The sequence below is a fragment of the Coregonus clupeaformis genome, chromosome 10 (genome assembly GCF_020615455.1).
Source record: "Coregonus clupeaformis isolate EN_2021a chromosome 10, ASM2061545v1, whole genome shotgun sequence".
NCBI lineage: Eukaryota > Metazoa > Chordata > Actinopteri > Salmoniformes > Salmonidae > Coregonus > Coregonus clupeaformis.
In genome coordinates, this window is record NC_059201.1 from 28,996,024 (window position 1) to 29,015,081 (window position 19,058).

The window sequence follows — 19,058 nt, forward strand, 5'->3', positions numbered from 1 at the left end:
ATTTAAACTCAGTTTTTCACAATTCCTGACATTTAATCCTAGTAAAAATTCACTGTCTTAGGTCATGTAGGATCACCACTTTATTTTAAGAATGTGAAATGTCAGAATAATAGTAGAGAGAATTATTTATTTCAGCTTTTATTTCATTCATCACATTCCCATTGGGTCAGAAGTTTACATACACTCAATTAGTATTTGGTAGCATTGCCTTTAAATTGTTTAACTTGGGTCAAACGTTTCGGGTAGCCTTCCACAAGCTTCCCACAATAAGTTGGGTGAATTTTGGCCCATTCCTCCTGACAGAGCTGGTGTAACTGAGTCAGGTTTGTAGGCCCTCCTTGCTCGCACATGCTTTTTCAGTTCTGCCCACCAATGTTCTATAGGATTGAGGTCAGGGCTTTGTGATGGCCACTCCAATACTTTGAATTTGTTGTCCTTAAGCCATTTTGCCACAACTTTGGAAGTATGCTTGGGGTCTTTGTCCATTCGGAAGACCCATTTGCGACCAGCTTTAACTTCCTGACTGATGTCTTGAGATGTTGCTTCAATATATCCACATAATTTTCCTTCCTCATGATGCCATCTATTTTGTGAAGTGTACCAGTCCCTCCTGCAGCAAAGCACCCCCACAGCATGATCCTGCCACCCCCCTTGCTTCACGGTTGGGATGGTGTTCTTCGGCTTGCAAGTCGCCCCCTTTTTCCTCCAAACATAACGATGGTCATTATGGCCAAACAGTTCTATTTTTGTTTCATCAGACCATGCAAATGAATTACTTAAAAAATCATACAATGTGATTTTCTGAATTTTTGTTTTAGATTCCGTCTCTCACAGTTGAAGTATACCTATGATAAAAATTATAGACCTCTACATGCTTTGTAAGTAGGAAAACCTGCAAAATTGGCAGTGTATCAAATACTTATTCTCCCCACTGTATATACACTACTATATAGATATCCCTATTTGGTAAAAGACCAAGTCCACATTATGGCAAGAACAGCTCAAATAAGCAAAGAGAAATGACAGTCCATCATTACTTTAAGACATGAAGGTCAGTCAATCGGAGTTTCTTCAAGTGCAGTCGCAAAAACCATCAAGCGCTATGATCAGACTGGCTCTCATGAGGACCGCCACAGGAATAGAAGAACCAGAGTTAACTCTGCTGCAGAGGATAAGTTCATTCGAGTTACCAGCCTCAGAAATTGCAGCCCAAATAAATGCTTCACAGAGTTCAAGTAACAGACACATCTCAACATCAACTGTTCAGAGGGGACTGTGTGAATCAGGCCTTCATGGTCGAATTGCTGCAAAGATTATGAAATAACTTATTTCTTCAATACCATCTCAGTAGTCTATTACACTTTTTTAGCACTGTGAATGGCTTTATAAGCTGATAGGCGTACTCATTTTTTCTATTGCATGATGCAGGAAAATAAAATTGGTGCGACCAAATCATGAGCTGGTGCCACCAACTGAAAAATGTAGAGGTACCAGTGGCACCAGGGGAAAATGTTAGTCTGGAGCTCTGCTACAAGGGGGAAATGTTAGTCTGGAGCTCTGCTACAAGGGGAATGTCCTCGGTATGGAAAAGTTGTAATATTGTAGTGGACAAAGATTTTGGAACTTTTAATTCTTAATTTATTTGTATTTATAATCATTGGTTTTATCATTATTATTATTATTATTGTATATTATTGTTATGTTATTATTGTAGGCCTATTTATTATTTAAATAGGTCTTTAAATATGCAGTTCTTTGAATATGCAAAACGTGTTTTGTTTCATTATGTTGAGACATTTTTGTAGGCTAAATTGCGTTTGTTCTCTCCTATTCCTGACCTAAATTGTTTGCTCCGTATTTAGTTTAAGATAGGTTATTAGTAGGCCTGTTGTAAAATAAATATCTTTAGCCTATTGCTGTCATTTGTTGGGTACAGTAGGCACTACCTTTTCTTTGTAATTTATGCAATATAGCATGTTCAAAACTTTTTTGAAGGTTTAAACCATTTCGCAAGGGTTTTGCTTCATTCTGGTGGGCCATTTTTCTTTGGCCAAATTAAGTTCAAACTGTAACGTTGTGTTTTCCGCAATACAATATCCTGCTTGTATTGTCCCTATAAACAATGGCTTGACTTACTTTTGAAATTATCCTGATAAAGTTGTGAAACTTTTGTGGAGGTTTGTTGTGGTGTGGCTATTAGCCGATTATACTGCAGGCCTATGGTATGAAGGCAGTGCGCACAGGTGACTGATTCCGACAATTGAACTTGACGTGTAGAAGAATGTTTTAGGCCTACCAGTTGCTCCTATAATTTAACAATATAATGCTTATATTTATTTTAAAAATATTCTAATTGAAAATGTACGAATTAGCCTGCTCCTCCTTTTTTAAATATTAATACAGTGGACGCCTAAGCCAATAGGCCTATGTATGCAATGCCCTGATTCATTTAGTGCTAAAATCTCTGACAGCTGAATCGTGAGGTGAACAATTATTGTTGAAGGAAAGTAAAAACCAATAAAACAATAGGCTATAAAGTTTTTGCATATGCTCAGATTGAAACACAAGGAATAGTGTTTTTTGTACAGTGCCTTCAGAAAGTATTCATACCCCTGGACTTGTGTTACAGCCTGAATTCAAAATGGAGTCAATATTATTTTTTTCACCCATCTACACACAATACCCCATAATGACAAAGTGAAAACTTGTTTTTAGAAATGTTTGCACATTTCTTGAAAATGAAATACAGAAATATCTTATTTACGTAAGTATCCACACCCCTGAGTCAATGCATGTTAAAATTACCTTTGGCAGCGATTACAGCTGTCAGTCTTTCTGGGTAAGTCTCTAAGAGCTTTGCACACCTGGATTGTACAATATTTGCACATTATTCTTTTTAAATTCTTCAAGCTCTGTCAAGTTGTTTGTTGATCATTGCTAGACATCCATTTTCAAGTCTTACCATTGATTTTCAAGCCAATATAACGTTAAAGTTCATTTCTTAGTTCACTTTAGTTCCTTATTGCAAACAGGATGCATGTTTTGGAATATTTTTTATTCAGTACAGGCTTACTTCTTTTCACTCTGTCATTTAGGTTAGTATTGTGGAGTAACTACAATGTTGTTGATCCATCCTCAGTTTTCTCCTATCACAGCCATTAAACTCTTTAACTGTTTTAAAGTCACCATTGGCATCGTGGTGAAATCCCTGAGCAGTTTCCTTCCTCTCCGGTAACTGAGTTAGAAAGTATGCCTGTATCTTTGTAGAGACTGGGTGTATTGATACAAAATACAAATTGTAATTAATAACTTCACCATGCTCAAAGGGATATTCAATGTCTGCTTGTTTTTATTTTTACACATCTACCAATAGGTGCCCTTTGCGAGCCATTGGAAAACATCCCTGGTCTTTGTGGTTGAATCTGTGTTTGAAATTCACTGCTCGACTGAGGAACCTTACAGATAATTGTATGTGTGTGGTACAGAGATGAGGTAGTTATTCAAAAAATCATGTTAAACACTATTATTGCACACAGAATGAGTCCATGCAACTTATTATATTACTTGTTAAGCACATTTCTACTCCTGAACGTATTTAGGCTTGCCATAACAAAGAGGTTGAATACTTATTGACTGAAGACATTTCAGCTTTTCATTCTTTATTAATAAAAAACATCTACAAGCATAATTCCACTTTGTGTGTTGGGAAGTGACACAAAATCTAATGAAACGTGGCTGGGTCTTTCAGCATGACAATGATCCCAAACACACCGCCGGGCAACGAAGTAGTGGCTTCGTAAGAAGCATTTCAAGGTCCTGGAGAGGCCTAGCCAGTCTCCAGATCTCAACCCCATAGAAAATCTTTGGAGGGAGTTGAAAGTCCGTGTTGCCCAGCGACAGCCCCAAAACATCACTGCTCTAGAGGAGATCTGCATGGAGGAATGGGCCAAAATACCAGCAACAGTGTGTGAAAACCTTGTGAAGACTTACAGAAAACGTTTGACCTGTGTCATTGCCAACATAGGGTATATAACAAAGTATTGAGAAACTTTTGTTATTGACCAAATACTTATTTTCCACCATAATTTGCAAATAAATTCATTAAAAATCCTACAATGTGATTTTCTGGAAAAAAGAATTCTCATTTTGTCTGTCATAGTTGACGTGTACCTATGATGAAAATTACAGGCCTCTCTCATCTTTTTTAAGTGGGAGAACTTGCACAATTGGTGGCTGACTAAATACTTTTTTTCCCCACTGTAGGCTTACCCTGGCGTGATGTTTTAATAACCATGTAAATCGCTCTCAGACAAGGTGACTTTTATCAATATATTCGGCTCTATTTACTCTCAGATTCTAAAATGCTAATTAGCATCAAAGTAGACATCATGCAAGACTACAAATCTCTGCAAGCTCCTGCACGTCATCTGTAGCTGACACCTTTGCTAACAGGTAATATGTCAATTTAAAACTTGCACAAGACAGTTCAAAGAATTGTCAGTTTAAAGTAATTCAGCCAATTTATTAATTACAAAATGTTAATTAATCCAGAGATAATTTATTTATATTATTAAATTTTTTTAGGGGGTAGATCAGCTTTAATATTGCCAATAGATTGTGGCTTCTATCAGTGTAATTGTCTGCATAATTTCCAATCCCCCATATCTTTTTTGGTATATACAGTTGAAGTCGGAAGTTTACATACACCTTAGCCAAATACATTTAAACTCAGTTTTTCACAATTCCTGACATTTAATCCTAGTAAAAATTCACTGTCTTAGGTCATGTAGGATCACCACTTTATTTTAAGAATGTGAAATGTCAGAATAATAGTAGAGAGAATTATTTATTTCAGCTTTTATTTCATTCATCACATTCCCATTGGGTCAGAAGTTTACATACACTCAATTAGTATTTGGTAGCATTGCCTTTAAATTGTTTAACTTGGGTCAAACGTTTCGGGTAGCCTTCCACAAGCTTCCCACAATAAGTTGGGTGAATTTTGGCCCATTCCTCCTGACAGAGCTGGTGTAACTGAGTCAGGTTTGTAGGCCTCCTTGCTCGCACATGCTTTTTCAGTTCTGCCCACCAATGTTCTATAGGATTGAGGTCAGGGCTTTGTGATGGCCACTCCAATACTTTGAATTTGTTGTCCTTAAGCCATTTTGCCACAACTTTGGAAGTATGCTTGGGGTCTTTGTCCATTCGGAAGACCCATTTGCGACCAAGCTTTAACTTCCTGACTGATGTCTTGAGATGTTGCTTCAATATATCCACATAATTTTCCTTCCTCATGATGCCATCTATTTTGTGAAGTGTACCAGTCCCTCCTGCAGCAAAGCACCCCCACAGCATGATCCTGCCACCCCCCTTGCTTCACGGTTGGGATGGTGTTCTTCGGCTTGCAAGTCGCCCCCTTTTTCCTCCAAACATAACGATGGTCATTATGGCCAAACAGTTCTATTTTTGTTTCATCAGACCATGCAAATGAATTACTTAAAAAATCATACAATGTGATTTTCTGAATTTTTGCTTTAGATTCCGTCTCTCACAGTTGAAGTATACCTATGATAAAAATTATAGACCTCTACATGCTTTGTAAGTAGGAAAACCTGCAAAATTGGCAGTGTATCAAATACTTATTCTCCCACTGTATATACACTACTATATAGATATCCCTATTTGGTAAAAGACCAAGTCCACATTATGGCAAGAACAGCTCAAATAAGCAAAGAGAAATGACAGTCCATCATTACTTTAAGACATGAAGGTCAGTCAATACGGAGTTTCTTCAAGTGCAGTCGCAAAAACCATCAAGCGCTATGATCAGACTGGCTCTCATGAGGACCGCCACAGGAATAGAAGAACCAGAGTTAACTCTGCTGCAGAGGATAAGTTCATTCGAAGTTACCAGCCTCAGAAATTGCAGCCCAAATAAATGCTTCACAGAGTTCAAGTAACAGACACATCTCAACATCAACTGTTCAGAGGGGACTGTGTGAATCAGGCCTTCATGGTCGAATTGCTGCAAAGATTATGAAATAACTTATTTCTTCAATACCATCTCAGTAGTCTATTACACTTTTTAGCACTGTGAATGGCTTTATAAGCTGATAGGCGTACTCATTTTTTTCTATTGCATGATGCAGGAAAATAAAATTGGTGCGACCAAATCATGAGCTGGTGCCACCAACTGAAAAATGTAGAGGTACCAGTGGCACCAGGGGAAAATGTTAGTCTGGAGCTCTGCTACAAGGGGGAAATGTTAGTCTGGAGCTCTGCTACAAGGGGAATGTCCTCGGTATGGAAAAGTTGTAATATTGTAGTGGACAAAGATTTTGGAACTTTTAATTCTTAATTTATTTGTATTTATAATCATTGGTTTTATCATTATTATTATTATTATTGTATATTATTGTTATGTTATTATTGTAGGCCTATTTATTATTTAAATAGGTCTATTAAATATGCAGTTCTTTGAATATGCAAAACGTGTTTTGTTTCATTATGTTGAGACATTTTTGTAGGCTAAATTACGTTTGTTCTCTCCTATTCCTGACCTAAATTGTTTGCTCCGTATTTAGTTTAAGATAGGTTATTAGTAGGCCTGTTGTAAAATAAATATCTTTAGCCTATTGCTGTCATTTGTTGGGTACAGTAGGCACTACCTTTTCTTTGTAATTTATGCAATATAGCATGTTCAAAAACTTTTTTGAAGGTTTAAACCATTTCGCAAGGGTTTTGCTTCATTCTGGTGGGCCATTTTTCTTTGGCCAAATTAAGTTCAAACTGTAACGTTGTGTTTTCCGCAATACAATATCCTGCTTGTATTGTCCCTATAAACAATGGCTTGACTTACTTTTGAAATTATCCTGATAAAGTTGTGAAACTTTTGTGGAGGTTTGTTGTGGTGTGGCTATTAGCCGATTATACTGCAGGCCTATGGTATGAAGGCAGTGCGCACAGGTGACTGATTCCGACAATTGAACTTGGCGTGTAGAAGAAATGTTTTAGGCCTACCAGTTGCTCCTATAATTTAACAATATAATGCTTATATTTATTTTAAAAATATTCTAATTGAAAATGTACGAATTAGCCTGCTCCTCCTTTTTTAAATATTAATACAGTGGACGCCTAAGCCAATAGGCCTATGTATGCAATGCCCTGATTCATTTAGTGCTAAAATCTCTGACAGCTGAATCGTGAGGTGAACAATTATTGTTGAAGGAAAGTAAAAACCAATAAAACAATAGGCTATAAAGTTTTTGCATATGCTCAGATTGAAACACAAGGAATAGTGTTTTTGTACAGTGCCTTCAGAAAGTATTCATACCCCTGGACTTGTGTTACAGCCTGAATTCAAAATGGAGTCAATATTATTTTTTTCACCCATCTACACACAATACCCCATAATGACAAAGTGAAAACTTGTTTTTAGAAATGTTTGCACATTTCTTGAAAATGAAATACAGAAATATCTTATTTACGTAAGTATCCACACCCCCTGAGTCAATGCATGTTAAAATTACCTTTGGCAGCGATTACAGCTGTCAGTCTTTCTGGGTAAGTCTCTAAGAGCTTTGCACACCTGGATTGTACAATATTTGCACATTATTCTTTTTAAATTCTTCAAGCTCTGTCAAGTTGTTTGTTGATCATTGCTAGACATCCATTTTCAAGTCTTACCATTGATTTTCAAGCCAATATAACGTTAAAGTTCATTTCTTAGTTCACTTTAGTTCCTTATTGCAAACAGGATGCATGTTTTGGAATATTTTTTATTCAGTACAGGCTTACTTCTTTTTCACTCTGTCATTTAGGTTAGTATTGTGGAGTAACTACAATGTTGTTGATCCATCCTCAGTTTTCTCCTATCACAGCCATTAAACTCTTTAACTGTTTTAAAGTCACCATTGGCATCGTGGTGAAATCCCTGAGCAGTTTCCTTCCTCTCCGGTAACTGAGTTAGAAAGTATGCCTGTATCTTTGTAGAGACTGGGTGTATTGATACAAAATACAAATTGTAATTAATAACTTCACCATGCTCAAAGGGATATTCAATGTCTGCTTGTTTTTATTTTTACACATCTACCAATAGGTGCCCTTTGAGAGCCATTGGAAAACATCCCTGGTCTTTGTGGTTGAATCTGTGTTTGAAATTCACTGCTCGACTGAGGAACCTTACAGATAATTGTATGTGTGTGGTACAGAGATGAGGTAGTTATTCAAAAATCATGTTAAACACTATTATTGCACACAGAATGAGTCCATGCAACTTATTATATTACTTGTTAAGCACATTTCTACTCCTGAACGTATTTAGGCTTGCCATAACAAAGAGGTTGAATACTTATTGACTGAAGACATTTCAGCTTTTCATTATTTATTAATAAAAAAACATCTACAAGCATAATTCCACTTTGTGTGTTGGGAAGTGACACAAAATCTAAATTAAATCCATTTTAAATTCAGGCTGTAGCACAACAAAATGTGGAAAAAGTCAAAGGGTGTGAATACTTTCTGAAGGCACTGTAATTAGTTACCGTATAGGGAGGTTTTAAGGACACTTAAATGTGGCTCTTCTGAAGAGGTAACAATCTAGCTTTTTATTTTTTTATCAAAATCTTGCTTTAGTTTGTAGGGCGCTGTCCATGGTGCTTATAGAGCGCAGTGGAGATTTCATGCCTTTTTAACTTTTATGTTTATTGTGGTATAGCGTGATATAAGCAGAATTCAATATAATTCCAATGCAAGAACCCAAATGACGCCCCTGGGTATAGCTACATATCGGTATGTTTCATCATAGAAATGGATACATTCTGTTATTTTTTTCTTGGTAGCCTATTGGTCTTTGTGGTTGTAAATGGAACTGTATGTATTGGAAACGTGTTCGAATTTGATTCACAGAAGTGTATTGTGTATCACAACGTGTTGCTGAACTCATGAGCGGCATGATTTTTCATGTCTGACGCGGGCCTATAGGCCTATTTATTTGTCAAGACACCTGAGCATGACTACATCTTACTGTAGGCTGTTTTGGTTATTTGGATCTCCATTAACCTTTTGTTTACTGGGTTTGTTTACTGTTAATGTAGCCTAACTAGCCTAAATATAGATTGTGTCATGCCTTTATCGATCTGATATGCTAAAATAAAATCTAACTTAGGGCCTCCCAAACACTGCTCATACCCACCTATCAGGTATGACATTCATCCATGTTTCATCATTCTGTTGCATAATGCATAAAAGCAACACTGGTCTATAATCATTCTTAAAGCTATAACAGCAGTAGAGAGCCATCTTGGGGCCTCCTGTAGCTCAGTTGGTAGAGCATGGTGCTTGCAACGCCAGGGTTGTGGGTTCAATTCCCACAGGGGGCCAGTATGGAAAAAATGTATGCACTCACTAACTGTAAGTCGCTCTGGAAAAGAGCATCTGCTAAATGACTAAAATGTAAATGTATGGGGTAGGATGTTCCAAAGTGGGTTCCCTCTCCAACAGACCTAACTCAGGAATCCATGATTGGAACAGTCCAGACCATCCTAGACAGACCACTCCCAGCACACCCCCTCCCCCCACCACACATACACACACTCTCTCTCCCTTTCTCTCTGTCTCTCTTTCTCTCTCACACCCACATACACACACACACACACACACATATGCGCACGCACACACACACACACACACACACACAGCACACACACACACACAGCTGGAGGAAAGAACACTGTCAGTGAGAGTTGGGAGAAAACACACAGGCTATTGTTCCATTGTTTGATAAGGAATAACACAAATACAAAGAATTTCCAGACACTGTCCCCAAATGGGAAGTGAAGTTCTGCTTCTGAGTGTTCTTCTCCAGGACTTTCCCAATAACAGGTTGAACATACAGTATGTTACTCAGACCTGACTTTTGATGTCTTTATAAAATGTGTCTCTCACGATTGACTAAGCTTGACTGGCTGTTTAACCAACTGTCTAATGCTCTCATTTGACCTGGTATGCTTTTATTTAATACACTGGGGCTGAAAGGAGATGAGAGATGTAGAGGGTAAAGCTGCTGACCTGTGTAGGGAGTTAGTGAGCTGTGTGCAGGACAACAGTGTCCGTCCCTGGGGATGGGGCGGCCAGGACATTAAGTAGCAGTTCTGCTTCACAGCAGCAGTGATGAATGCTAACTCAGATGGGATCGATAGTACATGATGAACGGGAGGTGCTAAAGCAAAGTGTCATACTTGTTTTATGTCTGCAGTGTTCTAAAAGTGAAATTGATGAGGTCCAGACGCTTGTCCTTGTAGACACATTATGGCTTTATATTATAGATGGTATTTGCTACCAGACAGACGTTCCAGGAGGGACAATTGATATTGGTTAAGCATTTTGACACATTCATCGATTAGTGAGCTTTCATGTTTTCCCCAATTCTTGGAGTAGATAAATTACCCTTCTCACGAGCATTCCCTCCTAGAAAAGTGCCATTACTCCACTGAAGTTTTAAAGGCTTACTATGGTTATGAACATATAGGTCATGTCAGTATGTTGATAAATGGTAGGGTTGTGGTCAACAATGTATCAGCAACCAAGGTCATTATGTAATCCAACAGCTGGTATATAACTCAGGTCCAGCAAGCCTTTTCCTAAGTGGTTGGACAGGCAGAGACCACAGAGGAACACAGACTAAGTTGATACTGGATTAGGGGGACAGGAAGAATGTTAAGCTCTAGGAGAATCTGACCCATCACCCCGCTACCTCTCACCCTCCTTCCCCCTTTCCCCCCTCATTCTCCTCCCTCTGTCCTTGCTTCCTCCCTCCCTCTCATGCAGGACTTCAGGGCAGCAGTGTTGGAGGCGGTGGGGGAGGATGGGGAACCTGTGGTGGAGGAACAGAGGCTGGGGGAGATACTTGGCACGCTCCCTGAGGTCTACATACTCCACAGCAACATCCTCACCGAGCTGGATGCATGCATCAGACAGTGGTGAGACATACAGTACATAAAACCCAGTGGGCATGTGACAGTCTATATGCACTCAGAGATAAATACCCACAGACTTGTAAACTCCATAGAATAAAGCCTGGACAGTTTTAAATTTCAAGCACATCAAGTAGAATGATTGTAAATAGTATATTACCCTACTGTATATTTTTGTAAAATCAAATCAAATTGTATTTGTCAAATGCGCCGAATACAACAGGTGTAGACTTTACCATGAAATGCTTGCTTACAAGCCCTTCCCAACAATGCAGAATTAAATACAAATAAAAATTCTAAAACAAGGAATAAAATACACAAGAATGGAGCTATATACAGGGAGCACCAGTACCATATCAATGTGCAGGGGTACGAGGTATTTGAGGTAGATATGTACATGAAGGCAGGGTAAAGTGACTAGGCATCAGGATAGGTAATTATTAAGGTATTTGAGGTAGATATGTACATGAAGGCAGGGTAAAGTGACTAGGCATCAGGATAGATAAGAATAAGGTATTTGAGGTAGATATGTACATGAAGGCAGGGTAAAGTGACTAGGCATCAGGATAGATAAGAATACAAATAAAGAACAAAGTAGCAGCAGGAAATGATGAGTGTAAGTGTGTTTTTATGTTTATTCATTCAGGAGCTCAGGAGGTATTGACATGTTTCTCTGACTGTAATTCAATAATTTACCTGTCAACTGTTATTCAATAATTTACCTGTCAACTGTTATTCAATAATTTGCCTGTCAACGGTTATTCAATAACCTACCTGTCAACTGTTATTCAATAACCTACCTGTCAACTGTTATTCAATAACCTACCTGTCAACTGTTACGGCTCAGTTTTGAAAATAGGAGAAAGATTGTTCAAACAACACTTCTCCCATTATTGGATTTTGATGATATTGTTTACATGCATGCGGCAACCTCTGTTTTGAAACCCTTGGACGCAGTCTACCATTCCGCAATACGTTTTATCACAGAGGACAATTTTAGGACTCATCATTGTAGTCTGTATAAAGATGTGGGATGGACCTCTCTGTCTGTAAGAAGAGAGCTGCATTCTCTTTTATTTATTTACAAAGCAATCTTACAGAAACTCCCTGCATATGTAACTTCATTAATTCAGTTAAGAATCATAAGTTACCAAACCCGTTCTCAGTAATGCATAACACTAGAGATCCCTTCAGTCTCCACAGATTTGGGAAAATTTGCGTTGAGTTTTTATGCCCCTAATTTGTGGAACAATCTGCAGAGTCCACTGCAGTTAGATGTGGTGGTGCCACTCAGGCAGTTTAAATGATTGATTGAGGACCTCTATGTAGTTGAATGTGATTGCTTTTATTAAATATGTTTATTTTAGTTTATTGTGTGCTGAATTATATTGTTTTATACACATATGTGTATGCTGTTTTATTATTCAGTTTTTATTGGAATGTATACAGGGCTCTCTTGTAAAATAGATATTTAATCTCAATGTGACTCCCTGTTTAAATAAAAGTTAAATAAATAAATAAAATGCAATAACTTAACTGTCAACTGTTATTCAATAACTTAAATGTCAACTATTATTCAATAACTTACCTGTCAACTGTTATTCAATAATTTAACTGTCAACCAATCCGCCAAACCTCGACATGATTCTATTCCCCATCACCAGGGAGGAGAGCCAGCAGGTGGTGGATGTTATCCTGTCTCGTCGGGAGGAGTTTGCTGTGTTTGCTACCTATATCTCTGAGTATGACCGCAGCATGTCCCTACTGGCAGAGAGCTGCAAACTCAACTCTGCGTTCCATTACATCGTCAAGCAGTTTGAGGTAAGAGGCTAGACTTAGTTTGAGCTTAGCGACTACTTATTAAGGTGGAAGTCCTCTAACTAAAAACTAAATGTGAGTTTAGAGTCTGTAAACTAACCTCTGCATATGCAGGCTCAAAAGAATCAGTCCTGAGGCCATAGCTCCTGTACCTGCCAGTCTTGTGCAGGTTTCTCTATGAGCAGAGGGATTTACTATAACAATGTCTTTATTCAGCCAGGAGTTCCCCGTTGCATTTATATAGCAGCTTTAGTTTGTCATCCAGACTCCACTGGGAGTCAATGGCCTTTCCAAACTCCCTCTATTCTGCTCTGCTGTCCTCTATGGGACTGACCTTTTCAACGCGCTACTCTCATGTTTTATACCATTCAAAGCCCGAACACATAGCTTTTTGTACTGTGAATCCCTTTATCTTGGCTGTCAACAGAACGTAGGAAGTAGTATCTGAGAGGATGTCATCAAGCTATATGCACAACTCCATAGTAAGCAAATTACTCCTCAGTTGAGTAGGGAGATATGTAATCAAGGCCCCTAATGATGATGATAGGAACCATTAACCACGGCAGAGGATATTAAACATGCTCTCAGATAAGACCATTGGGATGCAACAATGGATTTCTCATTTCCACTCCAGGCATGGTCTGGCCTATAGAATTGATTCAGTGCTCATATAGTGGAAATCTCTCACATGCTCCAGGTCACCTAGCTTACCCTGTTAAGTCCTATTGATTGGTAATGTTAGAGTTAGCAGTTTGACTTTTAGAATGATTGCTTATCTTTGTGCAAGAATAATGCACTATTTCTACAGTAAATTGACCTTTGTGTTATGAAGTATTTCAATGAATTTACCACATTAAATTGAATCACCTCAAGTTTCATTATAAATATGTTAATTTTGGAAATTAGTCTTGGCTCTACATGCTACCAAGATTCTACCCAAAACCGGCCACAGATATGCATAACATACTGTTTCTTGCATATTCATGAGTTAGCGGTTCCTAGCCATATTTTGATGCATAGTGATTGGTGGACGTAATGATTCTACGCATCTCAATGGTGATTAGGATCACAACCCGACAAGGAAGCAACTGTCTCAGCTCATGAATATTCAGGAGCAGCTGCCCTCACCAGAGATACTGTGGTTCCACAGGACTACGATAGGACAGGCAATGAGAGAGAGAGAGAGAGAGAGAGAGAGAGAGAGAGAGAGAGAGAGAGAGAGAGAGAGAGAGAGAGAGAGAGAGAGAGCGGGGCAAGTTAGCTACAGCAGGAAAATAATCCTGCAGCAACAGGAAATGTGGAAATAGTGCATGGATTATAATTAATGGACACTTTTGTAGGGGTTAATAGTTTTTGTATGGAAAAATCTAGTCAAAGTTTCAAATTGGAAATTACAAACTTCAGAAGCCTTTTCAAACCTCAAATACACTACACGTTTTAAAATGTCTGCATTGCAGGAAAGATGTCCTGCAACATGGTGATCAAATTAAGATCTTACATCTGTAGATAAAATCGAATTTTCAGTAAATGCATGACATAAACAAGCAGAAAGCAAATCTAGGATTTTATGCTCAAATATGAACACTTTGGGGAATATTCTGAATATGAATGTTATTCCTAGTTAAAAGCTTTTACTAGAAATAACACCCCCTCGGCCTGGCTGTGTAGTGGTTACATCAGAGACAGTAAGAGGTGACAGAGGTGTGATGGATGCTGTGTGTTGTGAGAGGACTGCCAGGTGACTCCTTCTGTGTGACCTCCCTGTAATGAGACACAAAGGGCTCTCTGGGACAGTAGTAGGGACCCAGATCACAGCCAGAGTCACAGACACATAGCTGAGAGAGACAGTAGGCCTATTTTATCTTGCTATTTATCCTGCTATGGCAGTTTATCCAATGATCAATGCAGGAAGTGGTTGTTATTATGTCAGATGACTAAGTAGATGATTTGTGTATACTTTATATCTCTTCATTATAAAAAATTTTTTCTGGGGTTAATTTTGAAAGCTTGAAGGAGTTTGTCCTTCATATATTGTCCTCTGCCCTCTCTCACACTCTCTCTCACACTCTCTCTCTCTCTCTCTCTCTCTCTCTCTCTCTCTCTCTCTCTCTCTCTCTCTCTCTCTCTCTCTCTCTCTCTCTCTCTCTCTCTCTCTCTCTGTCTCTCTGTCTCTCTCTCGCTCTCTCTCTGTCTCTCTGTCTGTGTACTAGTGAGGGAAGTGGACAGTTAAGCTCTTTAAGCATTGGTCCAGCAGTGTTGTGGGGTGTAATTTCATTGTGGATGTGGTGATGACAGTGATGAAGTAGCTATGGTCTGTGATCAGATCACCATAGGAACTTACAGGATTAGCCCATCTTCAGTCAATTTGTTGTTTACTGTGCTGCTATATACAGCGGCCAATGGTGTGTGTGTGTGTGTATGTGTGTGTGTGTGTTTTTATAATATTATATTGAACGCTTGTGTGTTTGTGCCTAGGTGTTTGTGTTCCCTTGAGAAGGAAACACAGAAGGAAGCGAGTGTGTGTGTGTGTGTGTGTGTGTGTGTGTGTGTGTGTGTGTGTGTGTGTGTGTGTGTGTGTGTGTGTGTGTGTGTGTGTGTGTGTGTGTGTGTGTGTGTGAGATGCAGCAGGTGCACAGAGAGAGATAAAGACTGTGTGATGGTGTGAAATCCCAGTATAGGCAGCTGGGCAATGAGGCAGACACAAGCTAATTAGAGATGCAGCCTCCTTTACAACTCCCCAATTAGATCAGCTGTGTGTGCAGCCAGTGAATCAGCTGGCCGTGTGTGTTTGTGTGTGTGTGCGCGCTGGCATGTGAACTGCAGACATCGCCTCTCTTTGGCTCACTGACCCAAACAACTACGCGGTAGTTATCGTATTTGGCTCACCACAGAAGCCACTTCCGCCGTTCAATTGGATCACAATTTATATGAACAAGCGACACTTGAGGAGCTGGTGTTCTGTCAGTGAGAGGTTTTAATGATGGGATGTTGTTATTGAACAGGGAGGGGAACATTTTAAGGGTAATCCAAAGAGAAAGGAAACACAACTGAGCTAATGTATTGTAGTATTTTATTGGGACACTCTTCCTGGGGTCCGAACAGATTTTTTAAATATTTGTTTTATACATAATATGCATAATGTAATATACATAATGTACATAACACTACATAAAATACATAACACTACATAATACTACATAATACTGTATAATACTACATAATCTCCTGCTTCTGCCTCATGCTTCAGAAACAGTAGATGGCTCCTGCCCTATGAGCCGTTCCGGTTCGCACGAGCCGAGGCTCGTGCAAGGCCACCCACCTACATAATAAAATGCATAATACAGTACAAAATATATCAAAATGTCTGTGTCTCTTGACAGTCCTCGTTGTGCCGTAAGGTGTTCTTTTATCTGGTTTTTAATCTGGTTTTATTGCTAGCTTGAGTTACCTGGGATGGCTGAGAGTTCCATGTAGTCATGGCTCTATTTAATACTGTGTATTTCCCAGCCTCTGTTCTGGACCTGGGGACTGTGAAGAGACCGCTAATTGCATGTCTTGTGTTGTACCGATGAGTGTCCGAACTGTGTGCCAACTGCTTGAACAGATAGTTTGGTACCTTCAACACATCAACACCTCGCACAAAGACCGATAGTGACGCAGTCAAGGTCTCCTCAACTTTGTGCCAAGAGAGATTGACATGCACATTATTGGCATCCACCCTCCGCGTACTAAGTGCAATACGTGCTGCTCTGTTCTGGACTAACTGCAATTTACCAATGTTCCTCTTTGCCGCACATGACCAGTATTTATTTTATTGTCGTAGCCGATGTGTATACTGTTGAGTCGTCAGCGTACATAGACATACAGGCATTATTCAAGGTCAGTGGAAGGTCATTAGTAAAAACAGAAAACAATAATGGCCCTAGCTGGCTTCCCTGCAGTACACCACACTCAACTGAATTTGCATTAGAGAGGCTTCCATTAAAGAAAACCCTCTGTGTTCTATTAGATAGGTAACTCTCAATCTATGATAAGGCAGAGAATGAAAATCCATAACACCTACGTTTTTTCAGCAATATGTTATGATCAAAGCTATCAAAAGCTGCACTGAAATCTATCAAAAAAGCTCCCACAATCTTCTTACTATCAATTTCTTTCAGCCAATCATCAGTCATTTGTGTCAGTGCCGAGCATGTTGAGTGCCCTTCCCTATAAGCATGCTGAAAGTCTGTTGTTAATTTGTTTTCTGTAAAATATCTTTGTATTTTGTCAAACACCATTTTTTCCAAAGGTTTGCTAAGCGCGGGTGACAGGCTGATTGGTCAGCTGTTTGAACCATTAAAGAGTGCTCTGCTATTCTTGGGCAGCGGAATTACCTTTGCCTCCCTCCAGACCTGAGGGCACACACCGTCTTCTAGGCTTAAATTGAAGATGTGGAAAACAGGAGTCACAATGTGTTCTGCTACTAACCTCAGCAGTGTACCATCCAGTTTGTCAGTACCAGGTGGCTTGTCCTTATTTATAGATAGCAATCATTTTTTCAGCGCTTCCACACCCACTTTGCGGAACTCAAAACTACAGTGCTTGTCTTTCATTATTTGGTCCGTTATGCATGAATATGAAGGCTCAGCGTTTGTTGTTTGCATGTCATGCCTAAGTATGCTAATCTTGAAAACAAAAAAGTTATTAATGTGGTTGGCAATATCAAAGGGTTTTGTTATGAACAAGCCATCTGCCTCAACGAAGGATGGAGCAGAGTTCGTTTTTTTGCCTTCAATTTCATTTAAAGTACTCCAGAGCTTTTTACTATCATTCTTTATATAATTTATCTTTGTTCCATAGTGTAATTTCTTCTTATTTTTGTTTAGTTTAGTTTCAATTTACTGTATGTTTGCCAGTCTGCTGTGTTGTCGGAATTATTTGCTATTCCCTTTGCCTCATCCCTCTCAGCCATACAGTTTTTCAATTCATCTATCCATGGGTGTTTTGCAGTTCTAACAGTCCGTTTCTTAATGGGTGCATGCCTATCAGTAACCGTAATAAGCAGTTTCATAAATGCTTCAAGTACTGCGTCAGGTTGTTCCTCATTAAACACATCAGATCAACAAATATTCGACATAGGTATTATTGCAAAACCTCTTGTATGATCGCTTATACACAATTTTAGGTCCAGTCTTTGGAACTTTGGTTTTTCTAGATATTATATTATGATCAATACATCCAATGGATTTGGATAATGCTTTAGAGCAGATTTCTGCAGCGTTAGTAAAGATGTGATCAATACATGTGGATGATTTAGTTCCTGTTCTGTTTGGAAATACCCTGGTAGGTTGACTGATAACCTGAACCAGATTGCAGGCATCAGTTACAGCTTAAAGCATATTTTTTAGTGGACAGCTTGATGACAATCAGTAAATATTTAGGTTACCCAGAAAATATATCTCTCTGTTGATATCACATACATTATCGAGCATTTCACACATGTAGTCCAAATACTGACTTTTAGCACTCAGTGGTGTATAGCAACTTCCTATGAGAATAGGCTTTAGGTGAGGCAGATGAACCTGTAGCCATATTACTTCTACATCATCTGATATGAGATCCTCTCTCAGCCTACAGTGAGGGAAAAAAGTATTTGATCCCCTGCTGATTTTGTACGTTTGCCCACTGACAAAGAAATGATCAGTCTATAATTTTAATGGTAGGTTTATTTGAACAGTGAGAGACAGAATAACAACAACAAAAATCCAGAAAAACGCATGTCAAAAATGTTATAAATTGATTTGCATTTTAATGAGGGAAATAAGTATTTGACCCCCTCTCAATCAGAAAGATTTCTGGCTCCCAGGTGTCTTTTATACAGGTAACGAGCTGAGATTAGGAGCACACTCTTAAATGGAGTGCTCCTAATCTCAGCTTGTTACCTGTATAAAAGACACCTGTCCACAGAAGCAATCAATCAATCAGATTCCAAACTCTCCACCATGGCCAAGACCAAAGAGCTCTCCAAGGATGTCAGGGACAAGATTGTAGACCTACACAAGGCTGGAATGGGCTACAAGACCATCGCCAAGCAGCTTGGTGAGAAGGTGACAACAATTGGTGCGATTATTCGCAAATGGAAGAAACACAAAATACCTGTCAATCTCCCTCGGCCTGGGGCTCCATGCAAGATCTCACCTCGTGGAGTTGCAATGATCATGAGAATGGTGAGGAATCAGCCCAGAACTACACGGGAGGATCTTGTCAATGATCTCAAGGCAGATG

At 39.0% G+C, this 19,058-nt stretch overlaps 1 protein-coding gene across 1 annotated transcript in view; it reads left to right on the forward strand.

The window, feature by feature from the left end:
- LOC121574963 (FYVE, RhoGEF and PH domain-containing protein 5) overlaps nt 1-19,058 on the forward strand; it is a 95,515-nt gene that overhangs the window by 60,448 nt on the left and 16,009 nt on the right. Inside the window, exons 5-6 of the mRNA XM_041887670.2 lie at nt 10,828-10,979; nt 12,638-12,794. Coding sequence (XP_041743604.2) covers nt 10,828-10,979; nt 12,638-12,794 — 309 coding nt within the window. The remainder of the gene's footprint in view (nt 1-10,827; nt 10,980-12,637; nt 12,795-19,058) is intronic.